The sequence below is a fragment of the Notamacropus eugenii genome, chromosome 3, assembly GCF_028372415.1.
Source record: "Notamacropus eugenii isolate mMacEug1 chromosome 3, mMacEug1.pri_v2, whole genome shotgun sequence".
NCBI lineage: Eukaryota > Metazoa > Chordata > Mammalia > Diprotodontia > Macropodidae > Notamacropus > Notamacropus eugenii.
Genome location: NC_092874.1, coordinates 266532519 through 266543484, shown reverse-complemented (window position 1 = coordinate 266543484; position 10966 = coordinate 266532519). Strand labels below are relative to the sequence as shown.

General features: G+C 36.8%; 1 protein-coding gene across 1 annotated transcript in view; it reads right to left on the bottom strand.

The window, feature by feature from the left end:
- Positions 1–948: 948 nt before the first annotated feature.
- Positions 949–10966, bottom strand: part of ALX1 (ALX homeobox 1) — a 31736-nt gene continuing 21718 nt past the window's right edge. The window contains exon 4 of the mRNA XM_072655509.1: positions 949–3085. Coding sequence (XP_072511610.1) covers positions 2765–3085 — 321 coding nt within the window. The 3' untranslated portion in view covers positions 949–2764. The remainder of the gene's footprint in view (positions 3086–10966) is intronic.

The window sequence follows — 10966 nt, the reverse complement described above, 5'->3', positions numbered from 1 at the left end:
ATCTCACAGGCAGATTGTATCACAAACTGATTCTCTCTTAAAAACTTATGCATAATACATCTTTGTTGTGAGACTACAAGTGGATTGAGTGATGGGCAGGACTGTGCATAGCAGAAGGTAGGAAAAGCTAGGGGAAAGGGTGAAAAAAGAAAAGGATAAATGACTGTTGTGCTCTTTTAATGATTGCTGATGTGAAGAAAGGAGGCTTTTTTTCTCTAGAAGTAAAAGGACCAGCAATTTGACAGAGGTCAGGCAAGAGGAAAACCTAGGAATGAATATGTTTCTACAATTTGTATACACAATAGCATGAGTTTACTCAGTGTTTAAGGGTTAAATAACTACGTCATCCTTATAAGATAAAGAGAGCTTGTGAACAGCGAAGAACGGGACCCCAGGAAGTTATTTTATTCCTTGTTTTTTACTTTCATATGGAATTAGTGGGGAAGAAAAATGAACCTCTTTAAAAACAAAAAGAAAGTGACCATACTTTCAAAAAACTCACAAACATGCTCTCTTTATTTTTTTTGAAGCAAACAGGAATCCTTGCCCCTATCGACCATTAATTTACGTCTCATCACAGAGTCCAAACATGAACCAAAATGATCGGAAAGGGAGTTTGTAAATCACCTTTTTAAAGTGAAGGAAATATTGCTGAAGCACCCTGGGAATAAGATCATTGGAGAAGCAAATGGTGAACTGGCCTGAAATATTTTCTTTACCAACATTGTAAGAATAATAAACATATGGAAAGAAGGTACATTATCTAGCCTTTCTGGGCTAGTAAGATCTTAACTAAAATTCTTTCTATCTGCTGTTGCTGTTAACTATATGAAATTTGCTTTGTAAATTTCCATTAGCCTGGAGTTCGAGTTTGAGGAAACTCCAGAATTAAAAGGGAATGATAAATACAGGCATTTCAGGGTTTTTACATTGTTTTGAATCGGAGAGTTGAGGCAACTGAAAACGTTTATTTGAGAAAAGTTCAGCCCTTAAAAAAATATTCCAAAAGTTCTACATTTTTAATTCAGCTAATTGCTAGAGTAACACTTTATCACATTTTTTTCTAATCATATACTCAGAAGGGAAAAAAAAATTCTTTTGAATCAGAACATTCTAAACACATCCTTTAAAGAAAAAAAAAAGTTAGACATAAAAAAGGGTTTTCTTACTCTTGATTCCCAGGGCAAAAGTTAAGAAGTTCATTTTGGGGTAACACAGAGAAGAAAACATGAACAATAAAGACAGAAGTTTACTATGAAGTCAGGGCATGTTGGTTTAGGATGTCCCTCATCTCAATCTTCTGTTTGATTTAAAATTTTATTACAAAAAGTCATGTCTGTTTATTATAAATATTTTCCTAGTGAAGAGGGGGTACTTGTAGGACTAAAATATTATTTCTCTGGAATTTAATCTGTCTAATTTTATTCCTTCATGTCCTATCAGAAGGCAAAAGGCTCCTTCCCCTTCCTCCCCCATGCCCCTTAAAGCTAGTGAAATGAACAAGAAGATTCAAGGGGCACAGGGAAAGCTGTATCCTGTGCTAATCACAGCCATTGAAGTCTGCTTCAATTCAATTAATTTACTTTGCCTTTATGAACTTGGGAGACTGACTGTTACTTTCAAGGAGGCTGACATTTCACTCATCTGAAGGAGCTTGGAATGTGACAGGGGAAAGGGAGGAGAAGTAAATCAAAGGACTTAGCAATTTTCCAGATGCAAAGTTATTTTTTTTCCTTTTTTTTTCCCCCAACAGGAATTTGAGTAAGTCTTTTTCGGACATTTTCATTCCTTATGTGAAAGAATGGTGACTTAAGGGCCAAAGGTAGGAGAGATCAAAAAGAGGAAATTCACCGACATGTATGGACATATGTGTGTGCATGCATACATACATTCATATATGTAAACATATATTCCATTAAATAGACACAGAGCACCATCCATCACTTTAATAAAAAGGTTTGCTTTCTCATTTGTGTTATTTATTTATTTGAAATCACTAATCAGGTAGGCTTTTTCCCTCCATCTGAAGTAATCCAACCATTAGATCCACAGAAAGATGGCATTTGGAAAAATTAGCCTTTGAATTATGTTAATTCAATACCAGCATATTTCAGTTGTCACTCTTGACCACATAGGTTCATACTACTAACCCCAAATCTCATGCAAATGTTGCTCATTTTTGAATAGTAATTCTTCATACAGAGGGAAGTTCCTAAAACAGAGGGATCTAAAAGCCTTGAAAATCTGAATATCGAAGCATCAGCAAGGACTAACTGGGTTGAGGAACCCAGAGAGGAGTCATGCATTCACTTCCCCAAATACCCTACTTCAGTATTTACTTGCTACACTGAAATTTTCCCCAGTGGATTTCCTCCTCCTCTATCAGGTATTAATTTATAGAGAATTCCTTGGTATGAAGCAGTCACATAAATCAATCTCTAGCAAAGGTATTTGTTAAAGCATTTATTCTTTGAGCAGGGTTTATGATCATATTTCATTGACTGGTACAATAGAAAAGACTTTACCACTGAACAGGGTTGGTTGAGATCTGTGCATGGTAAACCAATTTAGTCCCTCTACAGATTCGTTCTTAGATTTTATTGTTAAATAATATTAGTATTCATTGTAAGCTGGCCTCCCGTCTACCTTGACCTTTCATAATCTCCCCCCACACAGCAGCTTACTGTTGCATCCTTTAAATATGAGAAAGAAGAATGTTTTTTTTCGCTTTGCTATGAAAAGAAAAATAAAGGGGTACTGTATATTACATGGCCCATGAAATATTGGCGGTGTGCTCTTTGGCCTTCATTCGAAGGACCGCAATGCTGGAAGACCTCCTTTCAAACTCTGGCTTTGTTTCAAATGCATGTCCATTGGTGGCCCCAGAGAGGAGAGAGTCAGTGAAAAAATTGTTGAGGGGAACATGACCAAACTGGTTCTGGTGGTTTGAAAACCCCGTGTAACCGGAATCTGTCCGAGGCGAGTGAGAATAGGGGGGCATGCAGGAGGAAGTATCACGTGGCAACATGCAGGAGGTAACCACAGAGCCACCTGTTGCATTTCCTGCCCACATATTGTTTTGAATCTGGAATATAGAAAACAAAGAAATATATGAATAAATATATATGTAAGTAAATATATAAAATATAAATACATATTATATTAAATACATTAGCTTTTTCTTGTATCTTTAGCTTTTTTGTAACTGCATTAGGTTTGTCCCTGCCTGTTGCTGGCCATTTTCTTAGTGAGCAATAATGGAAATTTTTCTCATATTCCATGCTTGGGTCCAAATCATTTTACTTGAATAGAACCCAATAGGCTGTGAATTTGACCCTTTGAAATACAGAATTCAATTAAATCAGCCCCAAAAAGCTAAGATCACAGATTTAGAGTAGGAAGGGACCTATGAGTCCCTTCTACATTTCATTTTACAGAAAAGGAAACTGAGTTTAAAGAAGTTTAGTGACCACTAAGGTCACACAATAGGAGTCAGAATTCACAGACTCTAAATCTGATCTGATGTTCTTTCCAGCATGCCTTTTATATTGGTATTTTTAAAGAAATATAGAAGATACAGAAAACCTTTTTATGGGGGGTTGCTCAACTTGTGATTTCACTAGAGTGGGGAATTTCTGGTATCAATGATCCATTCATATCCTTTAAGGTCAAAGAGGGTTTTAAAATATGGCTTTCTAGACAAAATATGAGTGAGCAATTTTCCTAGTTTTCTGAACCAGTTGCTCTGCGGGGCATACTCCATTAGAAAATATTCCTACCACAAGAACGATGTGCTCTCTAAAGGTCTCAGCTATCACAGGCATTTGGCTGAATAAATCTTAGCCTTTTTTCATTATCTTGGGTACTCTATCACCTTCAAGACAGAGCTCCTAGAACCCTTACAAAGTGTACATTTTCCAGACATTTGTTTTATGATTTATTGAATATGCTGTAAAGTGTAACTGACGTTAAAAGGATCAGATGCAAGAAATATTTAAAATATTACAAATCTGAAATAGTAAAGGAAAATAGAAAAATCATGGAAGCATTCTGAAGACATAAAAGCGATAATCAAGTTGACATACAATTCTGTATGAAGGATGACTTGGTGTGGAACTCCTTGTCCAAGAATTTTATAGATCAAATTGTTATTAAAGTGGAAAAGTGATGAATTCAAACTGAATTAATGAATTAGCACAAATACAGTGCAATTTTCCTGAGTACTCAGAAGCATTCAGATTTTATTTTTGTATCTGCAACACATAGCAAAAGACCTGACACAGAGTAAGTACATGAATTGTTGAATTTCTTCAAGTTGAGCACAACCATCCTCTCCCCTACCCTCAGAAACTATTCAAATGTGAGAGCATATGAACAAGCTTAGAGTGTGGGTGGAATGGAAAATTTAAAGTGAAAACATAAGGGAGAAATTCAGGGGTGTGCTGGTAAATGTTTATCAACTGCCTCTCTGAAAGAAAATGCACACGGGACACCCGTCTGAGCTTTATCTGAGATATTAATATGTTCTCCATCGTTTTCTTAAGTCTCCACAATGAACAAAACAAGGAGTAAAGCCTTGATTTTGGTGATTGACAAGGCGGAAATGCTCACACTGAAACTTTTACAATGAACTCTCCTGTTGAGTTCCAGCCAGCTCCGGCATACCCCCAGATAAACTTTTGTTGGGTTTTTTTGAGGCAACTGGGGTTAAGTGACTTGCTTAGGGTGACACAGCTAGTCTAAGACCAGATTTGAATTCAGCTCCTCCTGACTCCACGGCTCGTACCCTATCCACTGTGCCACTTAGAAGCTCCCAGATAAACTTAAATGAAGGAAAGAAATGAAGCCTGGAATATATTTAACAGAAAGTATAGATAAAAGCTTGCTTAGGGAAACAAGGCAAGGTAAATAGACAAGTTGCTACCATCATCGATGTACATTCAGATTTAAGCTAGAAAATAATTGTCTACTATGTGTCCAGAATGTTGCTAAGGGTTATTTTCTTGTTGTTCAGTCATTTTCAGTGATGTCCACTTTTCATGACACCATCTGAGGTTTTCTTGGCAGAGATAATGGAGTGGTTCACCATTTCCTTATCCAGCTCATTTTCCAGATGAAGAAACTGAGGCAAACAGAATTAAGCGACTTGTCCAGGGTCACACAGTCAATAAATGTCAGAAGTCAAATTGGAACTCAGGAAGATGAGTCTTTCTGACTTCAGGCACAGCACTCCATGCACTATGGCACTACCTGACTGCCCCCATGGGCAGCTGGGTGGTGCGGTGGATAGAGTACCAGTACAGGAGTCAGGAGAACCTGAGTTCAAATCTCACCTCGGGCACTTGACATTCACCAGCTATCTGACCTTGGGCGAGTCACATAACCCCAATTGCCTCATCCTGGGTCATCTTCAATCATCCTGATGAATATGTGGTCACTGGATTCATGTAGCTCTGGAGGAGAAGTGAGGCTGGTGACCTGCACAGCCCTCCCTCACTCAAAACAAAGTGCAAGTCATGTCATCATTTCTCTGATGGCATCGTCTTCTTTGGCAACGAAGGATGAACGCACACCTGACTGCCCCCATAGCAGGTGTACTATACACAAACAAAAATAGAATAGTCCTAGCCCTCAAGGAACTTACATTCTGAAGGGAAATACAGCATAATAATGATCCCTAACTTGCAGAGTATCATCTAAATCTTACCCTCACTAATTCCACCTGTGCACAGGTAAATACAACAACGTGTAAGATAAATGCAAAATATCTTAAGAGAGGACAGGTTAACTGATTACAATAGACCATTATAAAAGGAGAATGTTTTCTTGCATTTGATGTTTAGATTTTTAAAATCAGTGTAATCAGAAATTCAAGAAAGAATGCTAAGGGTTGGTTCAGGATGGTTCAGAAATTCAAGTCAGAATTTTATATATGTATATATATATATATACATATATGTATGTATGACATACAAACATATATGCTAATATATGTATGCACACATATATGCATGTGTGTGTGTTTGTGTGTGTAGCAGGGGGTCTTTACTGGCCAGCTGATCTTTTGATGGTTGTCTTAATGTATTAGATCAGTCATAGAATGTTATTTTTAGAATACTACATGTTTTTGATTGGTTCATTACTGAAGACTATGCTTTAAATTCAATAAAGCTGTCCCATTCGTAGCTGAGAGTTTTACACTCAGCTAATCTTTGCGGCATCTTGGGCAATGTTATTTTAATTTAGGCTCACTCTATGATATGCATTCTCTTCTAAACAGGACATAATGATCAGTGCCAGTAACCACTGACGGATGTATCTCAGACTAACAAGGGGAACTGTTAATGCCATTACGCTGTCACACACACAGTTCCTCTGACTAGATCTGAGTGATTTTCTTCTGGCTTGTAATCAGACATCATGCTAGATGCCTAAGACCAGCCCAGGTCACTTGGTTCCTGACAACAGATTTCAGGAAATGAAAGTGAACTTGTTTTCTTGTTTTGTTTTGTTTTCCAATGGAAGTAAAGTTTTAAAGATGTTATTATGGTATTGCAGATTTACAAATGAAAGGAATCTTAGAGGTCAGAGTTCAACCACCTTATCTCACCAGTGAACAAATTGTGGTGGGAAAGTCATGTGACTTGTCCAGGGTCACTCAGGAGAAAGAGTTTAAAGAAGAGGCCATGCATTGGAGCGCTCATAAGCAAGGGTTGATAATTAAATTTTCAGTGTGACCATTTACACCTCAGAAATCAGCAACTGCTACAAATTAGGGTTTGATTTATTGTTTTACTGATTGTCTAGACTTAAGAAAGTATTAATAATGTCATTATAGTCTGGTTGTTAAACATGTACTATCATACCCTGGAATTTCTCTATAAACACTGCTGGAGCTCAGCAGAAGTGCAGTAGAGCAGAGGCATCAAAAACTCACTAGTAAATGAAGGTTCATAACAATAGTAGTTCACATTTTATGGATCTTTAGAGTTTACAGACTGTTTTATTTGCATCCTTTTTCTCATCTGAGTGTAACAACATCTATTCCAAATTTCACATTTCACGTTCTTTAAATTTCACTACATTCCACTTTATGTTTCAGGAGTGTCTCAGCTGTTAAGGAATTTGGTGTCTACTTCTTATTACTAGAAATAACTAATGGTATTCCCCTTCCAGAAATATGTATTCTGCAAACTGCTTTCATACTCATACATACACACACACACACACACACACACACATGTTGTCAGTATCACTTTATATTGTTTAGAAGGTATTCATATTCAGTAGTTCTTTTGAGCCCCATCCCTTAATCCAGTCCTGGGATCCCCATTTATCCCCAACTACGACCAAAACTAGAACCAATGAAATTGCAGTTCTAAGAGGTGCAATGACTTGCCTGGAGTCATATAAGTAGTTATTATCAGGGGTCAGATTCAAATTCAGATCTTCCAGCCTCCAAAACCAGCACATGTATTTGCTCAAATTTGTTGAACTTGGAAGGGACCTAAGAGCTGATCTACTCTAGGGGGGTTTTAACCATATTTGTAGCCTGAAACCCTCTGGCAGTCTGATGAACCCTATGGACCTCTTCTCAGAATAATGTTTTCAAATACATGAAATAAGATGCAAGAGATTGCAAAGGAAACCAATTCTATTGAAATACAGTTACTGAAATATAACTTTAAAAGACGCACACCATTTTACGGACTCCAAATCAAGAACTCCCCCACTCCTGTCCATCCCCTTCATTTTATGGATGAAAGATGCCCAGGAGAGGAAGTGACTTGCCAGGGTCACTCTGTTAATATATGGCAGAATTGAATGTGAAAATATTTAACTCTCAATTCAGAATTTTTCTTATGAGTCTTTTCATCATCACAAAAATGAAGTCTTACACAGAAGACAGTGTATAGGAAGGATCTAGACTGGAAAGAAATGAAAATAATTCTAATAAGCCTAAAAGATGAATAAAGTTAAGGAGTAAGGACAAGAAAGAAATTTGAAGTGAAAAAGTTTTAAATTCTAAACATAGAGCAAAGAGGCAAAAGATGACTTTAGGTATGTTAGATCTTTGAGATTCTCTGACACACTGAATACACACCAGGGTCAGTAGTAACATGAGGGTAGTAAAAAATACACAGGTCTCCTCTGTCCAAAGGGAAATCAATAGCACTCCCCCTATGAACTAGAAACAGACAATAATGCATTAGTTTCCAGGACACAAACCAATATAATCACGACAAGGACATTTTCTCTGAAAATGTGTAACTATCAACTCTGCTGTTGAGGCTCCACACAAAGCAATATTTTCAGAAATGAACTGATTCCTACAAACACAAGGCTACAGACATTTTATTTTGACTCCTTAAAATGGCCAAACAGCTTGAAAATATTTCTCTTGGGAAACTACTTTTATACTTTTTCACAGATAATATGGTGTAAATGTTGGGGGGAAGGGTTGTCCCTAAAAATAAATATATTTTTTGCTATTAAGATGCTCTGGTTTTAAAAAGTACTTTTAATCTTCTTACAGAATTTTATTTATTTTCTTAAAATTTAAAAAAAAAAGACTTGGCACAAATGCCCAACTTATTCCTGGAAAATATGCAAATAAAAAGACACAAGCCCAAAGAAGTTTGAGCCTACTGTGTCTGAAGGCCTCCTTCAGGTTTGTTCAAATATTTGAATAATAATATGATGCGTTTATACAGGGAAATATGACTAGTTGTAAGAGTATAGCAACTGGACTAATTCTTCTTGTTTGTGCCCTATAAAGAGGGATGGTTTGGGAGTCAGAGAAGCTAGGACTGAATCATTTTTCTCTTACATACTACCTGGATGATTTTGATCAAATTCCTACTTTTCAAGCCTCAGTTTTCTCACCTATAAAATGGAGGGCTGAGCCAGAGGGTCTCTATGGTGCCTTTTAACTCAACTTTGATCTCTCATTTTTATAACTTAGAGAATCTTGGCATAAGGACCATAGGGTTCCTATATTTTAAACTTATTTCCAATACAATAACGTCTTCTACAAAAACTTTACCAGACCCTGCTTGAACACTTCCAATGAAAGGGAACACTGTTTCTTGAGTTAGAATGGATCTTTGTTGCATAGCTTTGTTAAAAAGTTCTTTCTTATAAAGACTCTCTTTGTCCAACATTATCCCATTGACCCTACTTCTGTCTTAAACTAGAGGAGACATGATAGGATAGGAAGAGAATCTACAGCTTCTGATTTCATTGGTTGGTAGAGGGAGGCTCCAGGATTGAGCCGCTTTATCATTGCAGATCAGACCCTTCTCTTCAGAGCCTTGAAGAGCTAGCTAGAACATTGAGAGTGTAAATGACTTGACCATGGTCACACAGTCAACAGTTATCGAAGGCAGAATCTGAACCCAAGTCTTTCTGACTCAGAGGCCATCTTTCTAAGCACTTTGTCTTGTTTCTTTCCATTCATAAAATAGTTGTTCTTTCTCTCCCTCTCTTTCTTTCTCTTCCTTCCTGCCTTTCTTCTTTTCTTTCTTCATTTCTTCCTTCCTTCCTTCCTTCCTTCCTTTCAGAGGTAATTGGAACTAAATGACTTGCCTGTATGACTCAGAAAGAAAGACATGGTATCCAGATTTTTCACCATGCTCATCACTCTCTTCTGGATGTCCTCTACCTTAGTGATATCTCCAGAACCTGGACATATTTTTCAGATGATAGCTGAACCTCAGTTTCCTTTTCTGTACAATGAGGACAATAATACCTGTAGAATCTACCTTATGAGGTTACTGTGAGTCTCAAATGAGAAGGATAAATCCATAGTAATGCCTCATCTCTCTTGATTAGAGATAGTTTCTCAAACTTCAAAAGAGAGATGATTGTATCTGTGAGAATATTCCCATGACACTGATCGCAACCCTGCTACAACTTAGCAGACAATCTTGATGAGTTGGTAGGGTCAAAGCAATTCATTCCCTGGTGGTCAGCCTTCTGCTGTTGGTCAACTTTGATCTTTGCTAGAATGGCACTCAGAGAAACAACACAAAGTCTGTCACCAGGCTTGGACTTCAACCTTCTGAATATCACACCTACATTATTAGGCAGCCAGGTGGTGCGCTGGATATAGCACAAGGTTGAGAGTCAGGAACACTTGAATTCAAATCCTACCTCACATGTTTATTAACTGTGTGACCACCATGGGCAAGTCATTTAACCGCTCTGTGCTTCAGTTTTCTCATCTGTAAAATGGGAATAATAGTCCCTTACTTGTAGCTATAAGGATCAAATGAATTAAATATATGTACAGTGATTTAAAGCACTTCACAAACCTTAAAACAGTATATAAATACTAACAGCTATTAATATTATTGCTACAGTTGCTTTATCTACAAAAATGAGAGGTTTGGGCAAGAGGAACTAAACAAAAAGATTTTAAAGATTAATAACCTCTTTAACTACATACATCATACACAGAGAGAGAGACTGGGGCAACATTTTAGCATCTTGAATTTATAGTCTACCTAGTTTTTTATTTCAACTATATTACAATCAAGCCAAGTTACCTATCATATATTTAGAAATTTATGGTGTTGTGTTTTGTTTTTTAACTTGAATAGAGGGCTTGTCATTTATCAATTTTAAATTATTTAATTATTTTTCCTTTTATGTTTTTGGCTTTATAATTTTATTTCTTTCTCATTTTTTTTTTCAGTTTTTAAAACAGAATGCCTATCATATACAAGATGTCCTAAAATCTTGGTACATTTTAGGCTTTAATAGATTAATAACTATTAAAAACTTTTATAGGTTAAAACTGCCCTAAGACTTTTGGGATAGCCTGTGTAAGTAAGTGAAGGAGTAAATTATCTCATTTTATTCCACATTTACGGGAACTTTTCCTCATAGAAAGGTTGTTAAGTCCTAGAATTCTGGTCATTCTTAGTAGGAGAGAGACATAGTGGATAAAGAGACAGCCTGA